At 40.4% G+C, this 27645-nt stretch overlaps 1 protein-coding gene across 6 annotated transcripts; it reads right to left on the bottom strand.

The window, feature by feature from the left end:
- tprg1 (tumor protein p63 regulated 1) lies at nt 1-27645 on the bottom strand. Of its 6 annotated transcripts, none has more exons than XM_034583314.1 (7): nt 27579-27630; nt 23817-24001; nt 19299-19714; nt 17683-17774; nt 13033-13209; nt 1977-2130; nt 1-766 (listed from the first exon to the last, which is right to left on the bottom strand). In XM_034583314.1, the coding sequence occupies exons 3-7, from the start codon at nt 19689-19691 to the stop codon at nt 572-574; spliced, it is 1011 nt and encodes a 336-aa protein (XP_034439205.1). In that variant the 5' UTR covers nt 19692-19714; nt 23817-24001; nt 27579-27630; the 3' UTR covers nt 1-571. The 6 variants fall into 6 exon arrangements, with proteins under 6 accessions (XP_034439205.1, XP_034439208.1, XP_034439209.1 ...); XM_034583317.1 differs by lacking the exons at nt 23817-24001; nt 27579-27630 and adding an exon at nt 19902-20006 and having other exon boundaries at nt 19299-19520; nt 19566-19714; XM_034583318.1 differs by lacking the exons at nt 23817-24001; nt 27579-27630 and adding an exon at nt 19902-20006 and having other exon boundaries at nt 19299-19475; nt 19566-19714.

The following is a 27645-nucleotide window of genomic DNA, read 5'->3' as shown; positions in this document are numbered from 1 at the left end:
GAGCTTATGTTTTCATGTCAGGGACAGGCTTACAAGACAAACACATGATACTAGACAAGGCGGAATGACACACAGTAAACACACAAATCAAAGGGAAATTCCAGCACTGTATGCACTGTAAAAATACACTACAAATGATAAACTGACAAATGTGCCCTCATGCTCCAGTGAATCTCTAAGGGGCTGAATGGCATGGGAATGAGCTTTTAGCAGAGACACTGGGGGAGGAAGAAAGGAGTCCCGTTGCAAAAGAGTTGAATTACCATATCACTGAGGAGCAAATACAAAGCTCCTTGAGAGCAGCGGGAGATCCGTCATCCAGTGAAGAGCGGTGTTGAAATGTGGATATTTGCGAGTGCTCAGACACCACAAACTGGTAATAAGCAGTGGGGGAGATCACACAGTTGTTTATACCTCATACACCTCATCCTGGGAAGCAGGGCTTCAACGTAAAACACAAGCAAACCTGAACACTGAAACAATCCCTGGTCAACCCTTCAAGAATAATGAACTCTCTGTAAACAAACGAATCAACGTGAATTCAAGACAGCAATAAATTATTAGATTATGTTTAGAAGCCAAGATTTCCTCGAGCCATGCAGTAGCCCAGTTTGTTCTGGTTTCCCAGGAAAGACATAAGGCCTACATAGGCCTCAATTTCAATGTGCTGATTCAAGACCAGGACACCATTGGCCTTCCCAGGAACGGGCTTTATGGCATGGGCTTTCTGTGCCGCGTCCAGGAGCTGCACACGAAAGTTGTGGATCTGTCGACAAGAAGACGGGATGATCAGACATTTATCAGAAAACACATTTATTTCCAGGTGGAAGTTCTCGCACCCTTGTTTTAAGGTCCAGCATTAGTTACACTTACACTAAAAACGGCTTATTTCAGTGTGAGTCAATCCTCAATCGAACATCTTGTCAAGCACCATTGCATCAAATCATTAAACTTGTTTAATGGTAACTGATCCTACTCAATCAAGATCAATCTCCATCCCTCCACCCATCCTGCATACTGCTTATCGTTTGAGGATCGTGGGAGGGCTGGAGCCAGTCTCAGTCGACAGGTCAGAGGTGGTTCTTAGAGACCTCCTACTTTGCTTGCCCCACTGGCATCTTATTTATTTTTTGACATCAGTAAATCAACAAATAATAGTTTATAAAAGAAAGTTTTGAGAGGCTGGGGTCAGGGGTCAGGGGTCAAATGGCCTATCTGCTGTGATCCCTGCACCTGTCTACACTGACAATAGTCTCCCCACCAGACACATATCTAAATGTCACGTCATAATGGAGGCGAGACTGTGCAGCATTCTTAGTAAATGTTCTTCCAGGTCTATGCTCACCAGTTTGAGTGAGTCAGGCTTAGCTGCCAGTCCCCCTCAATGTACAGTCACAGAAATGTGCATAATGTATGTAATGTTTGATGACTCAGAAAGAAAACTGACAAGAAGTTTGACAAATTATAAAACAAGTTGTGGTAAATGGGCTTAGTCTTTATGTTGTTAAACTGTTTGAGTTGGAGAACTTACGACATGAAACATGCAACTGAAGTTAAAATACATTATAGTCAATAGTAGAGCTGTATGACTAAACACCTGACACACAGATAGATCTCATATCATATCAATATAACTATACGTATTGTTACTTGATGCAAACAACTTATGTCGCCAGTGTTTGTCTTTGCAGGGGCAGCCATTACCTTCTTCCACCTTCGTTATACTTGGCCATATTTTGCATTGCAGGCAAAAGCCGGTGGCAACGTTTGAGTACACTCGACTGTACTGTCGTAGCTACATTCTCCAGTTGGTTATAGGTTAGTGTTGTTTGACTAACTAGGAAATTGTTTTTTCAGCACCGGGAGCATCACGAATCAAATTCCTTTCACTTTAATTCCTTGATTACAAATCAAATTCCTTTCACTTTAAGTGCATCTGTAAATAAAACCACAACCATTTCCAAACATCAACTTACGTCGCAGAGCGCGGTAAACATGTCATCGGTGTTCCTCACAGGGTGGTAGGTGAAGGTGTTGAAAGGGTAGTCAGTGGCAAAGGGGTTCCACCTGGAGGTGAAGGAGGGCTCTCTCAGCCGGTCCCAGAAGACTCGCACCCCCTCCCCTTCTCTCCTGAACACATCAAAACACTGTGAGTATCACGCTGTCAGCGACACATTCCACTTCACTATGTGATAAAACCTCAGCTTCTGCACTTCATGTTGTCATCACATCAACATTTTCCAGAAACAATGTCTGGTTTTGTTCCTGAGAATCAGGGACAAAGGACTGAATATAATTAGGTTCTTTCTCTCTGGCCACATACAAATACTGGTACATCTTAGAGGGTTTTTTTAAGTGATAATTATGTTGCATACTTTTCTTTCCTCTGCTAAGGAGGATATGTTTTTAACCCTGTTAATTGGTTTGTTGGTTGGTTGGTTCGTCTGTCATCAGGATTACAAAAACTACACAACAGATTTTCATGAAACTTTAAACTTGGAGTGGATCCAAACAAATCGACGGATCCAGGAATCTTTTACTTTTTTTTAATTGTGAGATGGGTGTTTGTTTGTTTTCTTAACATTTTCACAGATTTCTTAGGGAATAATTCATGGATCTAAATCAGGCACATTTAGCGAACTGATATCTGTGTGTGCAGTTTGGTGCATCTTGATTATTAGGACTATTAGGCCTTGGTGGAGATATACGATCTACCTAGTTTTGCATAAATTATGTGTCTGTATTCTGTCATTGAGAAATATAACTTTGAATCTACCTGACATCTCGCTGATGATGAGGGAAACTAATTGAGAGTCAGTATTTAGTTCAATTGATTATCAGGCGAAAAGCTAGACCTACTAAAAAATTGCAGTCTCTGCCATCTCCAACTGCTGACCTTAAGGCCTGAGAGCCATGCAGATTTGTGTGCAAAAAAAGAAAAGCATACTTTCTGATATGAAATTAATACCCCTTAATAGGCCATTATCTTTATTTTGTGGTATTAACATCAGTTCACATTATTTGCCTAAAGGGGAATTACCAGACCTGTTAGCTCCATGGTAACGATGTTAGAATAATGAAAAAAAATGCCACTAATCTGTCCTCAGGGCAAATACTTAATGTGAGGGCAATCTCATGTTTACCAGGCTTAGAGGTAATTTACAGTGTGTTCATCATACTCTCTCATATTCTCTTTCTTCTGCTGTTCTTTCGCTAGTCTGTAAATACCATAGGTTTTAATGAAAATGCCTTGAGGTCATATCTTTTCTCAGCCTAATGAAACCTCAGAAGACTGAGAGCAAACAGACCTCCACACACTCAGAGATCCCATCTTTGAAAGCATGTTGGTGTTGATCTACATGCTGTGAAGATCTTTACAATTCTCTGTTTACTGTTTGTCCATTGAATGTGATCTAGGCCTCTCATACCTCTAAGACTGTATTATATGGGTGAAATATGGTATCTTTGTTGCTGTTGAAAATGTAGAAGGTCAAAGAGAGTTTAAAGCACCATGCGCTGCATATCTTTGTAGGACAGATCCTCCTGAAGAGTAGTCAAATAAACACGAGCTAAATGAAACAGAGAAAATGGACATGGACACAGATGATGCTGTTAAAATAGTTTATACAACTAAAGACGCAAAAGTAATTTTTTTGCATACCCTGCCCATGTGTGTTGCAAATACGCTGACTTTTTAAAATGGTGATCGTGATGTAATTTTTACCATATGATAACAAATGAGCCGAAGAGCCATAGACTGTGTCTCTAATTCTATTGGTCAAAAGCTAATGAATTTCTACAATATATGACACAATTTTCTGACCACATCATGATGTCATGATGACATCATTCCGAATACTTGATAATAATTTTTCCTACTTGATTTTAGAATGCAAACATACCATGAAGTCATTTTCGGGACTTTATTGTGACTTCTTCATGATGTCACTTATCATTTGGCATCATATGAGGAGGAATCAAATTCTGATCAATACGAACTTTAGATTGTCTCTCTATTATTTATGAGGTTATCTTGGAAAATGTGTTCATCTGGAGATACACTCCAAAGTACACACACACACACACACACACACACACACACACACACACACACACACACACACACACACACACACACACACACACACACACAACCACAATGACAACCACACAATCAACAACAAACAATGCCCCGTTTCCCAGTGGGCATGTTAAAAGTTGCGCAAACAGTGCATCTTATTATGACAATCACACAACGTGTTTGTATTTTTGTAAATCTGTCAACAGCTGTGACTAATACCATGGTCAGCGTTAAAGGAGTAAAAAAAATTAACCGTGCGATGTTTTATCCATCATGTACCTGCTGGTTTGCAAAAATAAGGTAACAATGAAGAAAGTAAGATAAATAAATCAGCATGCAGGCCATTTCCCAATCGAGGTGTGACATATCTTTAATGATCTGTCATGCTGATGTGCTCATTTTACCACATTGCTTGTGCAACAGCACTTCCTGCCAACCAGAATTAAACACCTGAGGCTAAACAATAGTGGTGGAGCTATTGATATGTCACAGTCCCAGGGAGGGGCTGCATCATAATGCAATCATCTAGCCCTGTTTACACAAGCACTTTTAAAAATGACAATGCTGCTGCCGCTGAACATTTTGTGCCTCCTCCAGAGTAAATGTTATGCACGGAGGAAGAAAAGAAAATACTTGGTACAAAAGCAAAGCCCCGACTAAAAGACTGATTATATTTCAGCAAAAGCGAGTGAGGATGGTTGGGTTACGTTGGTACACATTGTCCTTTGTAAGTGCACACAGCTATTGCCCTTGTATACATGGGGATATAAAAAAGCTTTTGGCAAATTCCACAGGTAAGCTATCACTGGGAGCGGGACCGGCCCAAACAGGCAAAGCAGGGCTGGGCTTTGCTGCCAGAGGCCTTGGAAGTCTTCACTGTGTTTATGTGGCAGAGCTGGGGTTTGTACTTTCACTGCGCCTCACTTCGATACAGTCACAAAATAACAGACAGAGCGAAAGCAGGCTACACCTGAGTTCTGTCATTCAGAAGTTTAACACTTTAGTAGCATCTGTGTCCGCTGTCCACCCTCGACTGGTGGAGTTCCACTTAGTCCACAGTGTTTATACAAAACACACCCATGCAGGGGAGCAGCACTGTATTCTGAGCTTAGGGGCAAGTGGCAAAAAAATGACTCCCTTGAATGGGCCTTCAAGCGCTTCAGACTCGCAAGTCAACACACAAGATAAATATCAAGCCCAGCTGCAGTTGTCATGGCAAGTGTCCCACATTGTCTCAGAGCGAACAAACAAATCTGCTCTGATTGCTCAATAGAGCCTGCAGGTTTGTCAGCCATCATCCATTTATCCATCCAACAGGGTTTCATAAGAAATGTGAAAGGACTGATAAAAAAGATGAGGGTGGAGTGTTGGCAAGAGAAACAAAGACAACGAGTTTAGTTTACCTGTTAAGACACAGTTTCTGATATTCCAGCTCAAAAGGATATTTACATTATTGATGATAAAGCTGCTCAGGCTGCGTCAGAAACCTAAAAAAATACAGCTACTCCAATGTCATGATGCAAAAGCTGTGATATCATAGCTGCAGGCTGTTGAGATATTTCATCCTTGAAAAAGCACATCCACAAGCTGCACGATGCTCCCAAGGTGGATGAATTTACAGCAGCATGCCCCAAACATTATACATCCACTGGCGTTGATTCATTTCTGCTGTATGTCCTGGGAGCAGCCAGCGTGCACACTCTGCTCTTGATCTATGCTTTGTTTCTGTGATGTGAGGTTTTCTTTTTTGTTCTGCCTGGTTTAAGGACTCAGGCTACAGGTAGAACTACGATATTTGGCGATGCTGTGTTCTGGTGATACAAAGACTTGATTTGCTGAGAGAATTCAAACCCACTTCTCTCTCTCTCTCTCCTCTCTTTGCTTGGATAGATGTATTTTGCATTTTGTGTTTTAAGTCTTGTGTTTGTGAAAGAATTCAGAATAACTGGGGATCATTCATGTTCCTCATCTTTCATATATCAAGCTACATATAGACTGTACAATGCCAGTCCCTGGTGTCAGAATGCAGGGGAGACCTATATGTGGTTTGTTGTTTATTTGGATGCTCACTAGTAGTTACCATGGGAACAACAACTCTTCCAGTGTCCCTATAAAAAAATATATAGTATAATGAGGCAATGCTTGCACTGACAATGTATATGAATAAATAAATACAAGTATTCCAATATCACAATTACAAGCAAATTTTCATTGCAAAGAAATTTGATTCTGTATTGTATGTAATTTGCCTGTACTACAAGTACATTAGACAATGACTGTACTAAGTACAGTATGAGTTTAGTATTTACATTCTGTGCTATAGTGGTAGCCTTTTATAAACAAATACCTTGTACTTCCAAGTATCAAATAAAGGTTCAACCCAAATTCAATCAAGATGTGCCAAATTACACACACTTGTAGAGATCAGTCAGCTGAATATCCCAGGTTCCATGAATTATTCCCTGGGAAACTGGTGAAAAAAAGGCCTATCTCGCAGATAAATAAAAAAAATCCTTGATCTGCTTTGTTTAGATCAATGCCAAATAATAATGAATTATCTCTTAGCCCATAAACCATTCTTTCCACCAAGTTCCATGGTAATCAGTCACTTTTATACAATCCTGCTAACAAATAAACAAACCAACCAACAAACAGACAGGGGCGACAACATTATTTATGTAAATGTAAATCTTGTAAGACAAAAGCTCAGGTGTCACACCCGGGTCACACTGGCAGGGGTTGAGCCACGGAACGGCTGCGCTGCAGTTCTGCTGCATGTCACAGGGATCTGTGGTTCAGCAGCAGAGCTGCTACTGCTATTTTTTACATAGGGTTTGCCTTGAAAATGGCCATAAATATGGCTTCTATATTTTCTTTGAATAAAGTAGTCCTATATACTCAAATACATACCAGTATTAAACAGTATGAGGCCGTACATTTTCCGCTCCTGCAAATATTTCCTAATAAAAACCCTTTAAAAAACAAATGAATGGATTTAATCAACAGAAACACTGGAGTGCTTTTACTTTGAAACGGGTACACAAAGTGTTGCAAACATTTATGTTTGTGACATATTCAACAGATAAACATAAAAGTAAAGAAAAGTAAATTTTCACTATTCTGCTGTGAACTGCGCCAGGTACGCAGAGAAAATAGGTGAGACATCGAATCTCTAGAAGAGCAGAGTGGCTGAAGCTGAACTGCAGCTGAACCGCAGGCAGTGTGGCCGCTGTAATCTGTAAACATAGGTGCCAAAATCAAAAGCAAGCCGTTCCACAACAGCGTGGCCCGGGCTTCAGACTGCAAGGTTCCCATGGTTCTTCTTTTCAGGCACAGTTTCATACAGTCATCCATAACTCGTTTTCCTACTTGAGAAGAATTAGAGGTGTTGAATATACTTCAGCATATAAATAACCCATCTGCAGGTTTGCACTATATTCTATGAAGTCAACATCAGAATATAACATTTTTCATTTCAGAAGACATTTTCCAATTCAGCCAACATTCTCTCACATTTCTCATATGTACAATAACAGGATTAAAGCTGGGATTGGTAATCCTGGAAAAGCTAACAAGGTCAGGCTACACTTAAACAAAGAAAGGAAGTGATACATCCCACCCCCTCCCATTGATTCTCTCATCAAAGCTACACCGCAAAACACATGAACGTGCATTGGCTGACAACTGCTAGAAGACTCCTTTTCTGTAACTCCCTCACTAAATATCTAGTTAGACTATCGTCTCGGCTTCAGTGGTGAAAGTCTCTCTGGCTGAAGACTGCCGTCATGCACAGTGAGAGCATAAGGCAGGGGGATCACAGGCAGGCGGGTTGGTTAGTGACAGACAGCTACACCAGCGTTTACAGGAAGGTACGTCGTGTTTATTTAAGTCCTGCGAGGGCCACAGACACCAGCTTTTCTTCCTTTTTTTCCCCGGACAACTTTATTGATGGCTCTTGGAATGTGAAAGATTTGAACAGATATGATAAAAAATGTTTTAGAAACAACTTTACCTTAAACAGGGGGATATACAAACAATTATATATACAAAATTATGTTTGAAAGACTGGGTCGGTAGGTAGAGACAAACTGCAAATGTTTGTGCTTTCCTCTCTCATATTCAGGATCAGATTCAGTCTGGGACATGTATGGATGGATTTGAGAAGTTGCCACTTCGAATCAATTCACACAACTGTCACATAATTCAAAACTTACAGAACCTCCACACTGGTGAGAGGATGCTCATGGGAGCTTGGCAGCTTTCTGGATGTTTAGCCAGTCAGAATAAAGGTGAGCTTTTAAGGAGGCCTGAGTTAATATTTCCTGTTTCTGTCAGAGGCTGCATATCGCTCCCGCCAGTTTGACATAAATAAGGACTTGGTTTGATCTAAGAATCCTGCGAAGATACTCAAGTGGAGATTCAAAATAGAGCTAGAAATAAGAATAATAGTTCTACTTTAAAGTGGGTGGTGCGGCCACACGTTTTACTTGCTTTACACCTTAAATATGCACATAAATTTGTGCATTTAACTCTTGCCTCACATTACACAAGCTGTGAGAGTCTAAATGATCATGTGGTGAGATGTTATGTGGATGATCTCACTTACTCACTGCCCTCTGCTGTTTGAATGTGTTAGCTGCTTTGCTTTGTACAGGTGTGGCCAGAAACATGGCAGAATGAGAGGAGGATGACTTTTAAAAGCATGTTTGACAGACTCAAACTACAGACTTTGCAACCCATTAAAACAACATTAAAAATAATTAATGAGCTCACTCATGTCAGAATATCAATTGACAGAGTCAGGAGGATATTCAAGTTAATTAAACTGTTTTAAGTAGTTGAAGGTGGGGAGCTAAATAAGGCATGATTCCCTCTGAGGCCTTGCTCAGAAGAAAACCCTCCATCCAATCAGACGAGAAACAGAGGAGAGCAGTACTGGGATTATTTCCAGCCTTCATAAATATATATATTTTTTACAACAGTTACTGAAGCAACCTCTAGCGAGGCTTCTTTAAGCCTCCACACCCAACTTTTTCAGACAGGAATAAAAAATATAGCTGATGTTCTGGGTAATTAGTTTGTCTAGACAGTTTGGAAAGAAGGCACTTAAAACACATCTTTCCCCACAGATGTCGAATACAATGTGTTTTTTTCCCCTTCTACCTGGAGAATGTGTGATGAAAACAAAAATCATCAGGACTAAAAATACTGACGCTCCCCGAACACCTTCTATTGGCATCATCAAGGTTTTGGGAAGCTGATGGGGCACAGACGAGCCGGCTGACGCCAAGTAAGACGCTGTACAGAGGGAGTTTGATATTCTTTGTTGTGATGGTCTGGGAACACCGGGGTCAGACATTCATGAGAGTGCTTTCAGTCTCAATCACATAAGTTTAATTACATTACTTCTGATATAAAATACTAACGTGCCATTATCAGCAGCTGTAGTGTCCTGTGGTGATTTCACAAACATCAATCTTTGATCTCGCGGCATCAAAACTTAGGAAATCACTGCAAAATAGGCTGAAAACAAAGATCTACGAGCAGTGGATGTGCTGCTACGGAAAAACAGAATGTGGAGAACATTTAAAAATGATTATGCAAGATCTATTGCAATTAACTGCCTCAGCGCGGAGAAAGAAAGGTTATTTTTCTGCAGTGACTGTGACGGCGTCGTATTTGTTGCAGGCGACACAGTGCACAGGCTCTCTAGCAGCAGAGATTCAGAATCATCCGTGACAACATCAAACAGATGAAGGAATGTGAGGTGGCGTGCTGCTGTCTTGAACCCTCACTACCAAGGGTGCACACTGACATCAAGTGGTCAGATGACAACTGTCAGCAGTCAAATCAACAGCAGCTATATTTCACACACAAGACAAGTGTCATTACTGTGACAGCTTAAATCAGTGTATACTGTCAGTCAGTTATCTGGAGAAGGCCTGGGAACAGAGATACAGAACTTTTATCAACTTAATTATGTAGCAGTAGATAGTTCTCTATGTGACAAATTAATTTGGGATTATCCCCCCAATTTTTGTCCTTTCTTTTATTTGTTGTGTGTGTGTTCTCTCATGATTTGTATGTTTAATACCAGAAGAGGATTTACATTTTGTAAGTTAACACTGTCTTAATCCCTCAAAGTGATGACCGGAAATACAAAATATGTGCATGTACAGCTGTTTTTTAAGACATGAGCTCCAGAGATTATCCGCACATTAGGTCTTGACTTTCTCCGGAGTTTACCTTTCACATATGAACAACGCAGCGGGATAATCTCTGCTCCGACGCGCTCACAGCAACACAGAAAGAGCATTCAGGTGAGGGGTGGTGCAGCAGGCAGAGGCAGGATGTAACGTATTCGACTGGGAGATCACGTGCTGTTGTTTACACCACACTGACACCGCCGTCGTCACCAGGAACTCCCTTGACACTGTTGCATCTGTCTGCCTGCTGTGTTCTCACATCGGCTCATACGGACATTCTCCAGAGTATTACTATTACTCAGTTCGTCTTACTAACTGAGTGTATGTAATGTTTTCTTTACATCTTGAACGTAAATATGTGCATTTAACTCTTACATCACATTAAATCAATTTTCCATTTATATTAGCTTACTGTGGTCAAACTAATTGGGCAAATGTTTTCAATCTCTTAAAAAAGTATTATAGTACACCAACTTCCCTTTACTATCTAGTGAAGAACATGTAGCATTTAGCAACTTAAGTTTCTCTCTGGCCCTGTACAGGGTGTACCCCACCTCTCGCCCAATGTCAGCTGGGATGGGCACCAGCTCGATATGGCCCTTAAAGAATTAGCGGTGTGGATAATGAACTGCTGTTTATCGTAGAACAGAGCAGAAGTGACAGCAGATATTGGCCTTATATTGATCAGGTGGACAGAAGCATGACTCCAAATAAATGCTAATGTAGTATCATGCCTGCTGGTTGTGTAAATAGACAACTGTTTGCTAGCAAGATTTCCTTCTTTACCTTCTTATAAATCACTACATCACAAACTATATCAACTATTTGATATTTTAATGGTAAGTAAAAAGAATTGTATAAATCAAATAGTAATCCATCAATTAATAGTTCAAATTATAAGGTGGTTTACAAAATGCAGTTTAAAGATAGATAAATACCTGGACTCACAAAGAAAAAATGGGGAAGTAAATTGTCTTTTTAAATACCTGCTCAAAATGTGTATTCTTGATTCAGTTTTTGAATTAAGTCATGTATTTCACTTTTTAAACTGCATTTCAAAAACTGCATTTCAAATACAAGTTTCTTTTATTTCATCATGTAGTTATTGACAGTTTTTCGTTGTTTTGTAAACCATTTATCTTAAAGTATTCATTGCTGGATTCATGTTTAATTTGTAAATCATTTTTATAATTCCAATCTTTTTCTAATACAATATCAAACAATTTCAATAGGGCCTCCCACTGGAGGTGCTCGGGCCCTAATAATGAATTGCTTCCTAATGTAGTCTATTTGTTTATAGTTTTATTTTTTAGAGTGTAGATGAATTGATTTGTAAACAAATGTATTAATGAAATGCTTTATTACCATTTGAGTGACACTTGTGGTCCTCCATAACTCCTCCACACTACGAGTGTTTTAAAAAAATGAATGTAACATCGACTAATTTCCTCAGCCTGACTTTCAGCACTTTTCTTTCACTGATGTGGAAACAAAGTTTTGTGTACGGTTACAGTGGCAGCGAGGATTCATTTTCATCTGTACATGTACTCACTGATCACTGTCTGCCAGAAATAAGACAGAATGACCTAGACGAAAAAAGGAAGACACTTCCTGAGGGAGAGACAGAGAGGAAGACTGGGAGAAAAGAGGGAGGGAGCGGTGAAGATGAAGACAGAAAGAGGAAATGTTTGAGGCTCTGGTTTTTCTTATTTGAAACCGTCTCTTTACTGTTTGACTCCCGGGTGGCTTTCACAAGCGTTTTATGTATAATTTAACGTAATGTGCAGAGATAAAGCCTCCAATAAAGGCTGCGCTCTCTAAGCTCTTCACAGCGCATTACGTTTTATTCATCAAATTAGTTTTAGTTGGTTTGGTATCCCTTGAGCCGTCTTTAAAAGGTTTAGATGAAAGGACTACATTAATTTTGCCACTAATCAGTTAAGTGACAGCTCCAAGTGACAGCTATGCACTCCTTACCCCCCGAAAACCTCTCAGCACACTCGTCTCGCTGCCATCCCCGTTTTCACTTCTGCTGTTCCACGTGTCCCTGGTTGATCTCGTCTATCCTGAACCGATCCTCTGCATGTATCCCCCTCACCACCACGCAGCCTTCTGATCGATGCCCTCCGCTTCCTGTCACTGTTCTCGCTGACGATACAAATCACTGCGACTACTTTTTAGTGAATCATTCATACTCTCGCAATCTTTGAAATTTTATGAAAAAGGCTCCGTCTTGCATTTTTCATGACATCTTCAAATTTCTCAATAAATTTGTTACATAAAGACGTGTTGTATGATACAATACTTCAAACAAAAGTTCGTAAACCTAGAAAAAAATGTGACGAGGCAGATTTTGTGGCAGAGCTTAATGGTAATCATCAGACAAAGGGATTTCAGAGATACATTTCCTTTGTGAAGCAAATTAGAACATGGAGCATATAATTAGGGCTAATATTTGTAATTCTGTAAGTCGGGTTTTTATTTTTTAATTAGCTACTCTACAGAGAAATTCTTGAGCAGACTTACTGAAAATGAGACGGGAGCTCTAAGACTTTCTCTATAATAAAATTCTTTTTTTTTGCACACTGTTCAAATGGTAATGAGCACATCTCTGTGAAGCTGAAGTTTCCTGGTTATCGCTTCCCACCACAAATTACAAGATGTTAACCTCAGAAAAAGCTGCAGGTTCATCAGGCTACTGTTCACTGCTGCAGGAAAGATAAAGACTACAATGAGTGAACCTACCGGAGTATGGAGCGCCTTGGGAAGCTGAAGGTGCCGTGAGTGATGCGGTCCACAAAGTTCAGCGGGATCCTCTGCATTTGGTCACAGTTGAACATGACAAAGTCGTACTTGAAGATCAGGAGAGAGTTGTCCGTTATTATAACAATACGCTCCTTCTCGTTGTTCCAGTGATCCACCCTGAGAAAATACACACAGGGGACACTGTGTTAGACCTATAGTGGAAAATCATTTCTTTATATGTATATTTAAAATTTAACACAAACAGAATTTATTTAGTCATTCCATTTACAACCAAATTTATGTGTGACATATATATAACAATATTTACTGTCACACACTACAGAACATTTGACTCCTTTATGTTTGTGTGTTTACTTTGTGTAAACACTAGTATACCAGCTAAAACAACTGCAGGCCAAAGCAACAGTGCTGTCCATCCCATTTATGTCAATGAAGAAGTGTGGGTAACAGAAACATTTCTCTGCATAATGTAAAACAAACTGATGCCTCTAAAATGACAACAAAGTATATTGCGAGCCACTAAAAACAGTTGTGAAAAAACTGAAAACCACAACCCTCATGGACGGAGGATTTATCACAGGACTGTTGGATTAGACTGCATTCGTTTTATTTGTGTACCTGTGTATAGTGCAGTGTTAGGATTAGACTGGAGCATCAGATTCAAACATTTCTACATTGTGACCCCCACCTCAATGAAATACAAGCAACCAACCTTCAACTTTTACTTTGTTTTACAGTTAAAACAAAGTCATTCACTAGGTAACTAGAATCATTGCCCTTTAGTTGTATGCCTCAGCCAGCCAGTGCAGTTTCAGTCAATAAACTCATATTCAGACTCATATGAGGTCACTGTGACCTTTGACCCTTTGACCACTGAAATCTAATCAGTTCATCTTTGGGTCCAAGTGACAAGTGGTCAAAATTTTAAGAAAGTCCCTCAAGGCAGACTTGAGATGTCTCATGTTCAAGAGGCCAAAACATGTTTTGTGAGTCGATCGTGATCTTGATCTTTGACCACTAAAATCTAATCAGACATGAAAGTCTAAGTGAACACTTGTGCTAAGGATTCTGTTGAAACATTGTAAAGATGTGATGTCACAGTGACTTTGACCTTTGAGTCCAAGTGCATGTATTTGCCAGATGTAAAGGTATTACCTCTGTGTTCTTGATATGTCATATTCACAAGATAATGAGGTTGCTGTAAACTTTGATCACCAAAATTGAATCAATTCATCTTTGAGTCCAAGGGAACATTTTTACCAAATTTGAAGAAATTCTCTCAAGACGTTCTTGAGATATTGTGTTCCAAGACAGAATGGGACGGATGGAAACCTGAAGACATAATGCCTCAGAAGGCTTTGGCTGACACAGAGGCATAAAAAGAGAGAAGATTAAAAGAAAGTGTAACAAAAACACTATTTCCTATCCTGTACTGTAAAGTGCTTTGAGTGGTCATCAAGACTAGAAAAGGGCTTTATAAATACAGACCATTTACCATCCTGTTTATCATCAGTGCTTCCAAACCTCAGGAGGGACTTGAACCAAGGAGACATTCTGATCCTTGACTATCTATTATTTTGGGGAGATTTATCGGTGTAAAGGACCCTTAGGTAGATGTCCATCAATTTTTAAACCTGTTGCAAAGGTTGGGACACTTACTCGTGAGCCCTAGGTTTTATCTCATGACCCCTTAGGGGAAACCTGAAGTTGGTTAACCACTGCAGTAGATCTATTGGTGATGAAAAGTTTACACGTTTGTATTCTGTCGTTATTTGCCGTTAATACCAAAAAACACAGGTGAGTCCCGGTTTCAGCCGGGTCTTTCTGTGTGGAGTTTCCATGTTCTCCCCATGTCTCTGTGGGTTTTCTCTGGCTTCCTCCCACATTCCAAAGACATGCAGAATGGGGTTAGGTTAATTACAGACTGACTGTAGGTGTGACGGTGACTGTGAATAGTTGTTTGTCTCTATATGTTGGCCCTGTGACACTGGCGACCTGTCCAGGGTGTACCCTGCCTCTCACCCAAAGTCAGCTGCGAATGGCTCCAGTCCCCCTGCGACCCTCAAAGGATAAGTGGTATAGATAATATATGGATGGACGGGAAAAAAATGTATAGCAAAGCTGCTCAATTATGTTCTGTAAAGGATTCATAATTTCGGGAAAATGCCCTTGGATCAAGCAGTATGCATGCAAATATTTTTAAGTCCCTCATTTTATTTCCAAGAGAAATGAAGAGAGAGGAATCTAATAAACATAAAACACCTTCAAAGCAACAAATCCACTTTCTCTTATGCCCTCAAAGTGCTTCTAAAAATGTCACAAAAGCATGTAAGCAGTCAGAAAAAGCATCGTTTCACACACACTCTCTCCCTCGCTGCTGTACACACACAACTAATTCATCTTGGCATGGATTCTCTTGGTGTGGCTCTCTTTCTTACAGCCCACTGAGCCGGGTGCACGTGGCCAACTTCAACTGAAACTCTCTTGACTGCTGCTGGCAGCCGTAGGCCAAAACAAAAAAACAGTTGACTGAATAACCCCTCATGGGGAAGGTGTGGGTGAAGAGATTTGACAGTACTAATAAAAAAAGTTGACCTTGGCTCGGGTCACTGATGGAACAGAGGTGTTACACAGATCCTGGATCAGACTGTGGGTGGTGCAACACACTGCTGCCGCTCAGGCTTGACACTATAACACAGTGCCAAGTCAAAAACATGGAGGCCTGCATGGATTTACTTCTATAGGACACACTAGAGTCTTAGATTCTTAGATGTCATGCTTCTCTGACTCAGCCACAAACGTTACAGAATTACCACAGAATTCACTCTTTCTAATGCAAGACATCCTGCAGAGGCATCTGTTGCCACAACAATAACTGCAGGCAAAATGCAGGACAAACATAAATGTGTGTTGGACAGAGCTGTATAAATGGGATGTATTATTCATTCTCACATGGGCAGCCTTAATGTTTCCTGAAAGCTCGTCCAGGAGTGATGCAACCTGACATCTGCAAATGCACTTGGTAAATGTCCTGCAGTCACTTCATTTTACTCTGCATTCCAGTCACATAGATCGCTACCTCTGCTGTGACTCGTGAGCTTTGGCTTTGATAAGGGCACTGATATGTGAGTGAGAGGTTAACTAATGAAGACGTGTGGATCTGACGATGCTAAGGCGTCACGCTTCTGCACTGCAGTACATTATACATGTGTCGACTTTAGGACAGGCGGTCGCTGTCTTCACTCCTCCTCTCAGTGCATTGCGGGCATATAAAATCTTTATCACTGTCTTTTCAACAGCGAACTTAAAGATGCAGGAGAAAAATATGTTTGTAAGCTCATCAGCACCAACTAGCACAGCCCTAGCTTCTTATTTAATACCAGTGATCAGTAAGCTTCTGCTGGTGTCCCTATTTCCTCCAATGCAGAAAACTGTTAGAGGACATTGAAAGACCCCCCCCTACCACCACCCAACTCCTGTCTCTGACTTAGTTTGTCCTCAACTGGATACTCACTTTCTAAGAATCAACTGAATTATTGCACATGTCTCCATCATATAACATCTACGAAACTCTTATTAGATGTTCGTCATGATGTCACCTCATTAATGCTCTCAATCATCTATAGTTAATTTATGGATGTATTCCTGATTATTTTATGACCTCAAGTGTCCAAAGACACGTGCAAACTCATACTGTTCTGTCCTTAGGAACTACAGACCAATCTCTAGGCTCCCATTTACATTTCACTATTACCACTGTAACAAGTAAATCACATAATTATTATTATTATATTTAAAGTCAGGACAATATATATATTTTGTAAATATGACACCTACTTTATGTATTCTTACTGCATGTGTAACTATTTTGATCCAGTCATGATCAACTGATTAGCCTGAGGTAAACATTAGGCCAGTTTAAGATGGTAAAGATGGATAATATCCAGATTATTACAAAGACTAAAAATGTTTGGCCAAAAACAATTAAGAACATTGAGAATCATTAAATCCCAAGTTACCACATCAATATCATACAACACAGTTGTGTCCGTACTGAATACGTTTAAATCTTACAAAATTCCAATTCTATTTTATATAAATATGAAATAATCATAATTTATTCATCAAATTGAATGATTCAATTATTGTAATTACTAGTGTGCTAATTATTTATTCATGAATACACGCTGTCCAGTCATCTCATGCAGTGAAAGCAGTGTGCGAAATTCAGTAAGTGGACCTTGATTATATATTCCATTTACTATTTCCAAGGTCAAGAATAACCTTTAATTTAATAGTTTCAAACTCATCTGTGAATTAATGTGTACACATTAATTCACAGGTAATAAATGCTTGATTAGATACTCTACGGATTGGCTCATGTGTGAAATTATACATCACTGTTTGCTTACTAATATGTTAAACAAAACATCTGAATTATAGTGTGTTACCATTGTGTGTTTTCCAATATTTCTAAGCTGAAAAGTGTAACAAATGGGACATGTACCAGCAACAAGACAGAGAAGAAGATGAAGGGTTAACGAATTCAGGATACAAGCTTTTCACTTTGCACATGTTACTCAGCATGTGAACATGAACACAAAGCTGAACATGGTCTCATGAACTCACTCTGCCATCAGCCAGATGCCGTGAATGCTGCCATCTACTTCTTTATCCACCAGAGCTTCGACGTCTTTGATGGCCTGATTCAGAGTGCCAGGCTGCAGAGACAGAAATGCACGGGTGTCACTTTCTAATTTTCCATTGTGACAATCACAATATGTACACAGAAAGCTTAAGGGGTAATCTTTGAGGCAGATGCGCAGCTGGGACCGGTACTCCAACAAAATGTCAGTGCGTCTGCGTGTCAAACAGAGTAACAATAAACAAAAACATGAAGCCTTGGCATATGAAAATGACTGTAAATGAAGACAGCTGAGCGTGCAGCTTCCAAGTATAAATCTGAGTAACTCAGGTATTTGAAGACACTAGAGAAAGCTTCAGTACACAATACATTACACAGTCAAAGCATCTGTTTACCAAGGCTACCCATACACACAGTCACTTTTCACAACGTGCCATTCAATCCTTGAACTTTGTGATTCATTTCTATGCCAAATTGGAGAACTTAAAAAAGATTAGGAGTTCACACTAAGGACTCCTGACGGTCTTAGTGTAATCTGAGCCTGGTGCAGAGTCGGCCTGGCAACATGGGAGGTGTGACTGACTCTCCATTGCAATCCAATACAACAGGCCCACTCCCTCTGAGACACTGATAATATTCACTTCACTGTTGACACTGTGCCACAGAGGTGTTGATTAATCCCTACTTTTAAGGAGCTGTTTTCTTTTCCTGGACTGCATAACATGGTTTTCACAAGAAAAGGAAAACAAATATATTATAGATTATAGCACAACCTATTGTGTGATTTTAAAGGTCCAGTGTGTAAGATTTATGTGAAAGGGATCTATTGGCAGATATTGAATATAAAATAATCCTAGTGATGTTTGCACTAGTGTGTTTCCTCTAAATTGTAATAACTGTTTTATTTACCCTAGAATGGGCCTTTTATATTTAAATACTTTATATTAACATCTGGAGCAGGTCCTCTCTACGGAGGCCTCCATGTTTTTGACAGTAGTCCAGACTGGACAAACTATACACAGTGTTTATGACAACTGAAGGCTACTACAGGTTCTCTTTCATGTTTGGAAGGGGAGGGTGAGGTGAGGGGTATTCAGCTGCAATATGCAATTTCACCACTAGAGATCACTAAATTCTACACACTGAACCTTTAAGGCCAATACTAATTATGTGTGGTCAAGATACAAACATCACTGAAAAATAAACCATGACATTTTAAAACTGCTTTTGAATGACATTCTTGGACTGTAATCTCTTGTTACTTTATGACAACATATACACAGATACTAATATATCCGCAATAAACTAATATATCATGGATTATAATTACATTTATATTAAATGAGGTACAGTGTCCCCTGGAAATAATACAAAAATATTATGCTCTTAACACAGCCATGGCCAATGAGATAAAAAGTACAAATGTACCAAAGTACCAAAGTCCGAGATACTGTATTCTTCTACTGACTGTACAGGTTCTTCTCGTTTTGTCCTGTGTTGGCCTACGGATAAATAATATGGGTTTTTGTAATGTGATGTAGGATTTCTGAGCCACTTGAACTGTTTGCTTTGTAGCAGGTGGAAATGTTGACGTGTTTACCCTCAACACGAAGAACTTCCTCCGTTTGAACGGGTCCAGAGCTAAGGTCACAGAGGTGGGATCGTGGTTGGCCAAGAGAGCCGCTCCTTCTGCCCGCTCCTCGGTGCTCTCTGCCCGGGCCGCTCCTCCCGCCTCTACCCGCTCCTCGGTGCTCTCTGCCCGGGCCGCTCCTCCCGCCTCTACCCGCTCCCCGGTGCTCTCTGCCCGGGCCGCTCCTCCCGCCTCTACCCGCTCCCCGGTGCTCTCTGCCCGGGCCGCTCCTCCCGCCTCTACCCGCTCCTCGGTGCTCTGTGTCCGGGCAGCAGGCTGACCGTCCTCCGGGCCGCTGGAGGAGACGCTGACCGGCTGCAGCTGCTCGTCACTGGACGCTGCTTTCCCCTCAGCCTCTGCCATGATGGAGTCTCTCAACACCTGCTCTAAAGAGATGGACAACACGGAGGTGTAGACGTGTATTTAAGTGAAGGTTTGTACATCCTGTCAACTCTTTTCCTCCAGAAGTACAAACCTCCCCACAATCCAAATTATACATGTAAGAAGAACAACAAGAGTAAAGCACCGTGTGTCATTGGACAGATTAAGAAGTTATAAAGAGGATTTACTTACCACCAAAGATCGAGTTTCTCAGGAATTGAAAGTTTGTCAGAGTCAGCAACAGGTGCAACAACTTCCTTGTTCCCTGTTCCTGTCTGGTTGGTGTTGTCAGAGGGCGTGAGCTGCAGCATCACTGTGATTTACAGAGGCACGTGAACTGTACACACTTACTGCTCATCTACTAATGGGAGAGCTGCAGGATCATCTTTAAATATCAGTTTATTGCTCTTAGATTTTAGATTCATTCATTCAGCATTTAGCTCCTACTTGCTCCAAGCTTCATGGTTGAAACAACTAATTCAACTAAATTAAGATTTTGTTGATTTCAGGTAGTGAAACCTGAAAAGGTTTTGGCTTCAATGACTTTTATATATATATATATATATATATAATCTAAAACAGCTGTAACTAGTAACTCAGTATGGTGCAAACCTCCGCTGAGGCCAAACAGTCCCCGTATGAAACCACATTTAAATTCACTAGATCCAGATTTATTTGGATCCACACAAAATGACACACACTCATAAATATCAGTCCTCTGAACATGCCTGATTTTGTTCATCAAGATCCGTGATTATTCTCAGAGAAATATAAGAAAATGTTGACAAATCTCAAAATGTTGATTTATTATCTTTAAAATTCCTGATAGATTCTATGAGTATCTGCGTCTTGGAACAGCTGGACTGAAGTTAAGGGAACTGTTGAGGCTGATGACTTTACTTTGTGAATCTGTTGTCGTTTATGTGAAATAAAAGAGGCTTACTGTGGACATGAATAGGATTTACAGCCCCTACTGATGGAATCAACATTTTTAATATGTATAAAGGTTTGTAAATTGCTAATGTGCCTGCTGTTTTTGTTGTTGGTGCTAAGGGGGAAAACATGGATCCTACCCACTAAATGAGTTTATAAACATTAACAACCACAGACAGACATTCAATGTTAACCAGTTAGGTTCCATGTTATATGTTATGTCTCAAGAGGGATTCTAACTTTTTGGGGTGGAATTCTAATCCATACTGAATATGGGAAACATTAAACTGCTGCCTAGATTAACCTTGGACATTTTTGTAACACACTATTTATACTGCTTATGTAAGGTTTGGCTCGCTTTGAATTTCCTCTCTCGAGATTATGTTCCTGTCTTGACATCTTTTCTTAAAATACCAGTGAATGGCATCCATGATTCGACTGGACAATAACACAATCAAGCAATTGTGGGATGAACCAGATCATTGAAAGCAAATAAGACTTTTCCCTCCCACCAATCCTTGAATAGCATCACCATTTAAACATCAATCCTCGTTTGCGCTAATGTTCTCTGACACAGCATACGATGGAGCCACTCGTTCCCAGTCACAACTCTGTCAGGGACTTCTTCCAACGCCTTGTCGGAGGTTCAAAACCAATCCAGTTGTAATCTGTAGCCGTCAAAGAAATATAGACAGATTTCTAAAGGCATTCTCTGTGCACGGTTGCTTAACTACTCCCACATACTGCGGGCTGAGATTTCCATGCTCTTTAGTGTTTGCGTGAATGGCCAGTAGCTTTCAGTCCAGATCTCATTTGGGGTTTTTCGGCTGCGATCAAGTAATTACATCAAATCAATCCAGAGCTCCTCCTTGCTTCAGTGATGAGTTCAAAATGCATTTTCTGGATTTTGCTTCTGCTAAAATAGAGTGGCTGGAATTTCTCCAAAATCCTTATGAAATCCATAAATGTCTTGTTTTTCCGTGAGTTGATGCTGTGATAAATGCAAACTAAAGACCAGAACTTAATTGAATCACAGACTGGGTCGTCATTTAACGGAAATAGCTCATCATGACAGTGCCGTACTGGAGCATTGGATTTCTGCTGCCACACACTTGAAATAAACCAGTGAACTTAAAAAGCCTTTGCCCCGTGATGCATCACATCATTCAGAGAAGTGAGGATAAGAATAATCCATATTGTTGTATCTAGGCCAAGTAATCAACATCGCATAACTGGAAATGCTGACTGATGCCAAGCTGTAAGCGTTTCACTTGGTACTACTGTGTATCTCCTTAAGTTGATGCTTCAGTCTCCCTGCTCAGTTTTTTTGGTGCTCTCCACAGACATACATGTTTATCACAGATGGAATTTATCATGAATTAATAATAGGTTAAATAATACATGTCATATTTCCACTGGATGTTTTAGATGAAAAACTGCTGCATGTAGTGCATTATAATGGCATCGTGAGTAGTGCAGCATGTGCTCTCCTTTGTAGATAAGTGCAGTTAATGTTCCCCGCGAACTTAATATTATCTTGCATATGTATGCATCATACATGTGTATCTGAGACTGTTTTGAGTGTTTTCTGTTTTATTGTATGATGTTATGCTTGCACTATATATACAGTGCTGCACATATAACATTATGCTCAACAACTGGGGAGTTTAAGCAAAAATCAATAGAAAATCTTTTCTTATATAAGCCCCAGATACCACAAGTGATATTTTTATAATATAAAGCTTCCATATTCAACATTAAATGAAAACAAAATAATATATATATATTGGTCACTGATGTTCACAAAAAAAGAGAAAATTGATATCAGACTGCGGTTTCTTTAAATTATTTTTAGCATCTTTCACTCTTAATGAAGTTAAACAGCTTTTAAAGCTAAAAGAATCAATGCTACCTCCCCAGGGCCAAACACCAGACAGACACAGTCCCCAACTCACTGGTAAACATGAAGAGCCCTGAGATGGTGGAGACCAATCACAAAGCTGAAAGGGGAGTTGTTATCAGTGTTGTTATCTAAGTTGTGGCAAGCAAACAAAGAAGGGGTATTTTCCTAAATTATAGCTATTCCTTTACTCATACAGCCTATTTCTATATAGCTGAGTAGTTCCAATGGTTTTATTATTTCACATTACAACGTATCGTAGCAGCTTGTGGAGGCAGAAGGGAGGTTGTTCGGGTTGTGTGTATCAAACAGCAGAAAGATTCTGTATACTATATTATTCTTTTCCCTTTACTTTTTCAGAAGAATTATAAGTGAATTGAAAGTATACTCATGATGGGCATGTTGTACACTTCTGGAAAACAACGTGAGGGAGCTCAGGGAATCTGGGCCAGAGAGTCCTCTCAGTGAGACGACATCAGTTCACTTTACAGCTCAAACATACACACAAACATGTCCAGGGGCATGCACCCTTCATCTTCAATATTCTTGGCGGATGGAAGTAATTCAATTATGTCCCAGCACGTTTGTGTTTGTTTACCCATATCGCAGCGATGCCTGATTTAACTCTCCTGGGATATCACATGGGATCGGCAGATGTTGCAAAGACCTCTGTGACCTCGAAAGTCCCACAGTCATGATCTGTGTATGTGTGTGTGCAGTGGTTTGCTGAGGCGTAGCAACACTGCCAGCTCCTTTTTCCCCTGCTTAGCCCATGAGTAATGCTCAGACCAGAGCGTAGGGGCTGGGCCACCAGGGTTCATTAACTCAGCTGAAGCTTGATGAGCTGGAAAACTCCTAAACTTCAATGTTTTAGTCCAGCAAAAGCTCCACATACTGTAGGAGTGTAATTTCACCCAGTGTGGTAAATGCCCTGAGTGTATGCTGAGGCCCTTCTTCATTTCTGACCATCGATTAACAGACAAAGGCAAACAAACTGAAATTTGATGTGTATATGTATGAATTCCATGATTTGAATGTTATGCCATATCCTCTCAGGTAACATGACAGGAAGTGACTCAAGGGAAACACTTGTATACTCTAGTCCCGGTCATTCAACTACTTTTTTTTGTTCATCTTTATCTTTTATCTTGTTTAACTTTCCCATCTCAATTGGAATAACCCTAATTCTTTCAGACAGTTAAGTGCATCTGAGGACCACTGTATGTTGGCTTCAGTTGACAATGATGTGGCGTGGGAGCGCTGCACATACTGACCGCGAGCTGACCGCTGCGTTTACGACCCAGAGGCTCCACTCCCAGATGACTGCAGACAACAGTTTCACTTGACCTTGGCTGTTATGACCATCAGGCCGAGACCTGACCTGTCAGGTGTGGTTCACAGGGACGTCTTAGGTCAGTGATGGAGAGTTTCAGGAGAGTCTGCTTGGTGCCTGGTGAGCCTGAAAGTGATAGTACACACATAAATCAGTGTGACATGGGGCTGTTATTTCTCCAAGATAAAAGGTTCAAGGCCCTGACCCTCCCTGTCCAGGTCTAAGACAAAGTTTCACATGAATAGTTTGTGGCTCATAATCTCAGTTTTCAGGTTGAAAGTTGGTATGTAAAGCAACAGCTTGGTGCATTGTTTATAAACAGCAATTTGAAAGATTAAACAGTATTATTCAAGTTTATTTTGTGAAGTGAACATTTTTAGCCATTTTTATTCATTTTGAGAAATATATTGTCCCCTTGCCTGGCAAAAGTTACACATGGTTAGCTTAGCTTAGCATAAGCCTGAAAGCAGTGAGAAACTGCTAGCGTCGCCCCTATGTTAAAAAATACCCTTAACAGAACCTCTAAGTTAAGTTGCAGCAAACTACCACTGGTAGTGAAAACACAGGAACAGGAAATCCCCATGAGAGGCAGTTAGCTTAGCTAGGCAAAAACTAGAAGCACTGAATAACACCTAGTCTTTCTCTTTCTAGATTCAACAACAAATTGCACCCTCGCTGGCAATAACATCGAAATAAAACCCAATATTTCATACATAATTATACAAAAACAGTTATTTGAGCGTATGAAAAAAGATTAACCACAGTTTGTATCTGGTTGTACGTATTATCACACCACTTCAAATACATAATCAAAAGCAGCTTATTTAGGCCGACATGTGCGACCACAAAGTAAACAATTGAGATAACTGTCTTGTTAAAATGTGTGAAATCTGGCTGTTGGCTGTAGCTTCATTTAACGCACAGACACCAGAGTGGTATGTAACTCTTAGCTCCCACCAAAAAAAACAATAAATGTATTCCTCAAAATGCCAAACAATTCCCTGAATAGGTATTCGTGTGAGGATCGTAAGACAAAGAACCTTTTGAACATTAAAAGTAAAATTATTTTACAAATTAAAACAAGTTTCTTGCACTAAATACAGAACTGTTCTTCTTTTACCAGCTGGGCAAAACTCCCCTGGGACAGTGGACCACTAAATTGAGTCATCTGGTTTGAGGTAAGTGGCTTAATTATATTATCTCGGAATATTCGCCTCAAAACTACAATGTCAAATGACATTAAACGGATCATGAAGTGGCCTACATTGACTAAGGTAAAATAATTAACGTATGCTTCTCAAATGTGGTGTATTATAGCATAGGAACATGATGTAAAGGAGGGGCTGGAAGCCAACTTCTGCCCCAAAGGGTCCTGGTTTGCAGGTTAATCATGTCAATCCAGACAAACAGTATTGTTTAACATCAGGATATATCAGTGAGACAGTTAGATGTATGCAAACTTTTAAAGTAAGACATTGGTATAACATTGTGTAAAAAGCACGTGATACTAGATAGCACAGTATTAAAAATTATAACAGCGATCCCATGCCCCATATTTACGCATTAAAAGTGTTTTCCCCCTGGTACCAAACTTCAAGTGATCCTCATGAGTTCAGTTATGGTGCAGCTGTATGAGCTGTATTAATGTGGTTAAGCCAACCTTGCACTGAGTTTTGTCCAGAGGGAGAGATAATGCAACCACTGAGTGGCAGTGTTGTTCCAGTGATGATACAACTGCAGCAGAGGACATGGACAACGGGGCCATGTAGAGCATTTTCACATTCTACATGTGTGATTACAACATGTTTAACATGTATTAAGTCAGCAGCCAACTTCTGCTAATTGTCCAATAACTTTGCAGAGAGTATAGTAGGATGAACTGACATCATTTCATTCCATCTTATTGTACACCTGCTGCTTTGAGGCTAACGTGCCTTTGCTCTCTTCCTTCCTTTTCATTGCCATCCTGATTCTGTCTCGTCCTCCTCACGTCACCTCTGACTGTAAAACAGACAAGCCCTCCTGGCATGTGTCATTACCAATCCAAACTGTTTCCCTGTGACATACTGTCACCCTGGACACAGTGACTGCTCCCACATGGCCCATCCAGGCTGCAGGAAACACCGATCGGATATCGTGAATTCATCATAAATCGCGATGTTTCCGACTCATCTGAGTAGCACTTTAGCCCTGAGCTCGCAGTGTGACTGGCACTGAAAAGTAGCCAGAAAATGATAGCTTTGATATGTGGCACTAACAGGAGGATGAAAGCCAGATTGGAGCTGATGAATTAAGGATGGCAAGTAACACATTTATTCTTAACTGCTGCCTTTTAGCAAGGCAGTATATTCTAAGCTTTGCCAGTGCCCTTGCTCATTTGATATTACATAACCTCTATCAACTCTGTAAGAAACTTGTTTTCACACTTTCCTTGCTACAACATAAGCATCAGCATTTTTTTTTTCTCCTCTCAGTTCTCATCTTACAACAGAAACATGAAACTTCTGCACACGAGTTCTGAGATTTACTGGTTATTACATCACAGGAGTTTCACTCAAGGTGAGTAATATTAGTGAGGTTTCCTGGAAACATACAGCCTCTGCCACTATGACTGGATGGATGAAGGTATAAAGCTGCAGAGGGTTTGCTCATAAACCTGCTGCAGCGCTGGTGCTACAACAACAGTGATTTCCCCTTTGGTAACTAATGGCTTTGCATGTTTTCCCCCTGGGGCTGAGGTATCACATGTCCTCTGGAAAGCTTAAATAGCCACTCCAAGAAAAGCCTGCCATGCAAAGTGCGAATGTTTTCTTTTTAAGCAACAACAACAAATCATTAATTTGACGTCATAGTAAAACTGATTAAATGTGCTATAATTCAGAATGATTATGAAGTCTTCGTCCCAGGTTTGCTTCAGGTGAAAAAGTCATTTAGGAATTCCTACAGACAATGCTCCCCTCTACTTAGTGGAAGTTCACAGATTTGTCATGCAATGCCTGTAGGAATACAGTGCATTTTCTGCTCTGCCGCTAAATCGCTTTCTGCTTCACTGACATTCTCTTGCCTGTTTGTTTGGGGCAGTGCACAGCCTCATGTGATTTATTGGGCTTGATTGCAAGACGAGCAGTAATTCACTGCTTCACCGCCATCGCTGACAGAGTATAATCCTGAAACAGGCAAGCCAAATTTTTATTGTTCATTTCCTTCACTTCTTGCCGAACGTGGGGTTTTTGTGCACAGCTTCAAGACGCTGCTCTCAACATATGTCACCTCACGCTCTGTTTAGTTGACAAACTTTTTTGTGTGCAATTGCAGAACATTAAACCCGGTAAGGTGCATGTGAGGATGTTGTCTCTGGTACGCCTCCATCACATCATCGCCCACCGTGTCACTTCTAACACGGCAGAAGGCAGCAAACACTTCCTTTTCAAGTGCCGTCTTTGGAAATGAAAGGCAGCACGAGAGAGGAAGCCAGAAAATGAGGAGGAATTACAACAAGGTAGCCACGCAAGGCGCCGGGGCTTGGAGATGATGAAATAGAAGCCCACTTTAGAACAGAGAGCCCTACAAATCTCACAAGTCCCCAGTTTATCACAGCCCCTCCCACCCCCACCCCACCCCAGTCATTTCATGCCCTCACGCAGCTTCTCATCTCCGCAGGGAGGTGAAGTTTGAAACCAGATAAATAGTTCACCCCACTTACCCGCAAGTTGAACACCTTGATTTCTCCCAGAATATTTGTTCAACGTAGCAGGCTGAGGTTTCCTTCT

The sequence above is a fragment of the Hippoglossus hippoglossus genome, chromosome 4, assembly GCF_009819705.1.
Source record: "Hippoglossus hippoglossus isolate fHipHip1 chromosome 4, fHipHip1.pri, whole genome shotgun sequence".
Taxonomy (NCBI): Eukaryota; Metazoa; Chordata; class Actinopteri; order Pleuronectiformes; family Pleuronectidae; genus Hippoglossus; species Hippoglossus hippoglossus.
The sequence above is the reverse complement of the archived record's forward strand: the minus strand, read 5'-3'. Positions and strand labels throughout refer to the sequence as shown.

What these genes read in the sequence shown, in the direction of transcription:
- tprg1 (XM_034583315.1), bottom strand. Translation starts at nt 19,691, where the DNA reads ATGGCAGAGGCTGAGGGGAAAGCAGCGTCCAGTGACGAGCAGCTGCAG. An exon ending in GGAAGTTCTTCGTGTTGAGG is followed by an intron (nt 17,775 to 19,298) that starts GTAAACACGTCA and finishes CTGTCTCTGCAG; the next exon opens with CCTGGCACTCTGAATCAGGC. An exon ending in CCAAGGCGCTCCATACTCCG is followed by an intron (nt 2,131 to 13,032) that starts GTAGGTTCACTC and finishes TGATGTGTTCAG; the next exon opens with GAGAGAAGGGGAGGGGGTGC.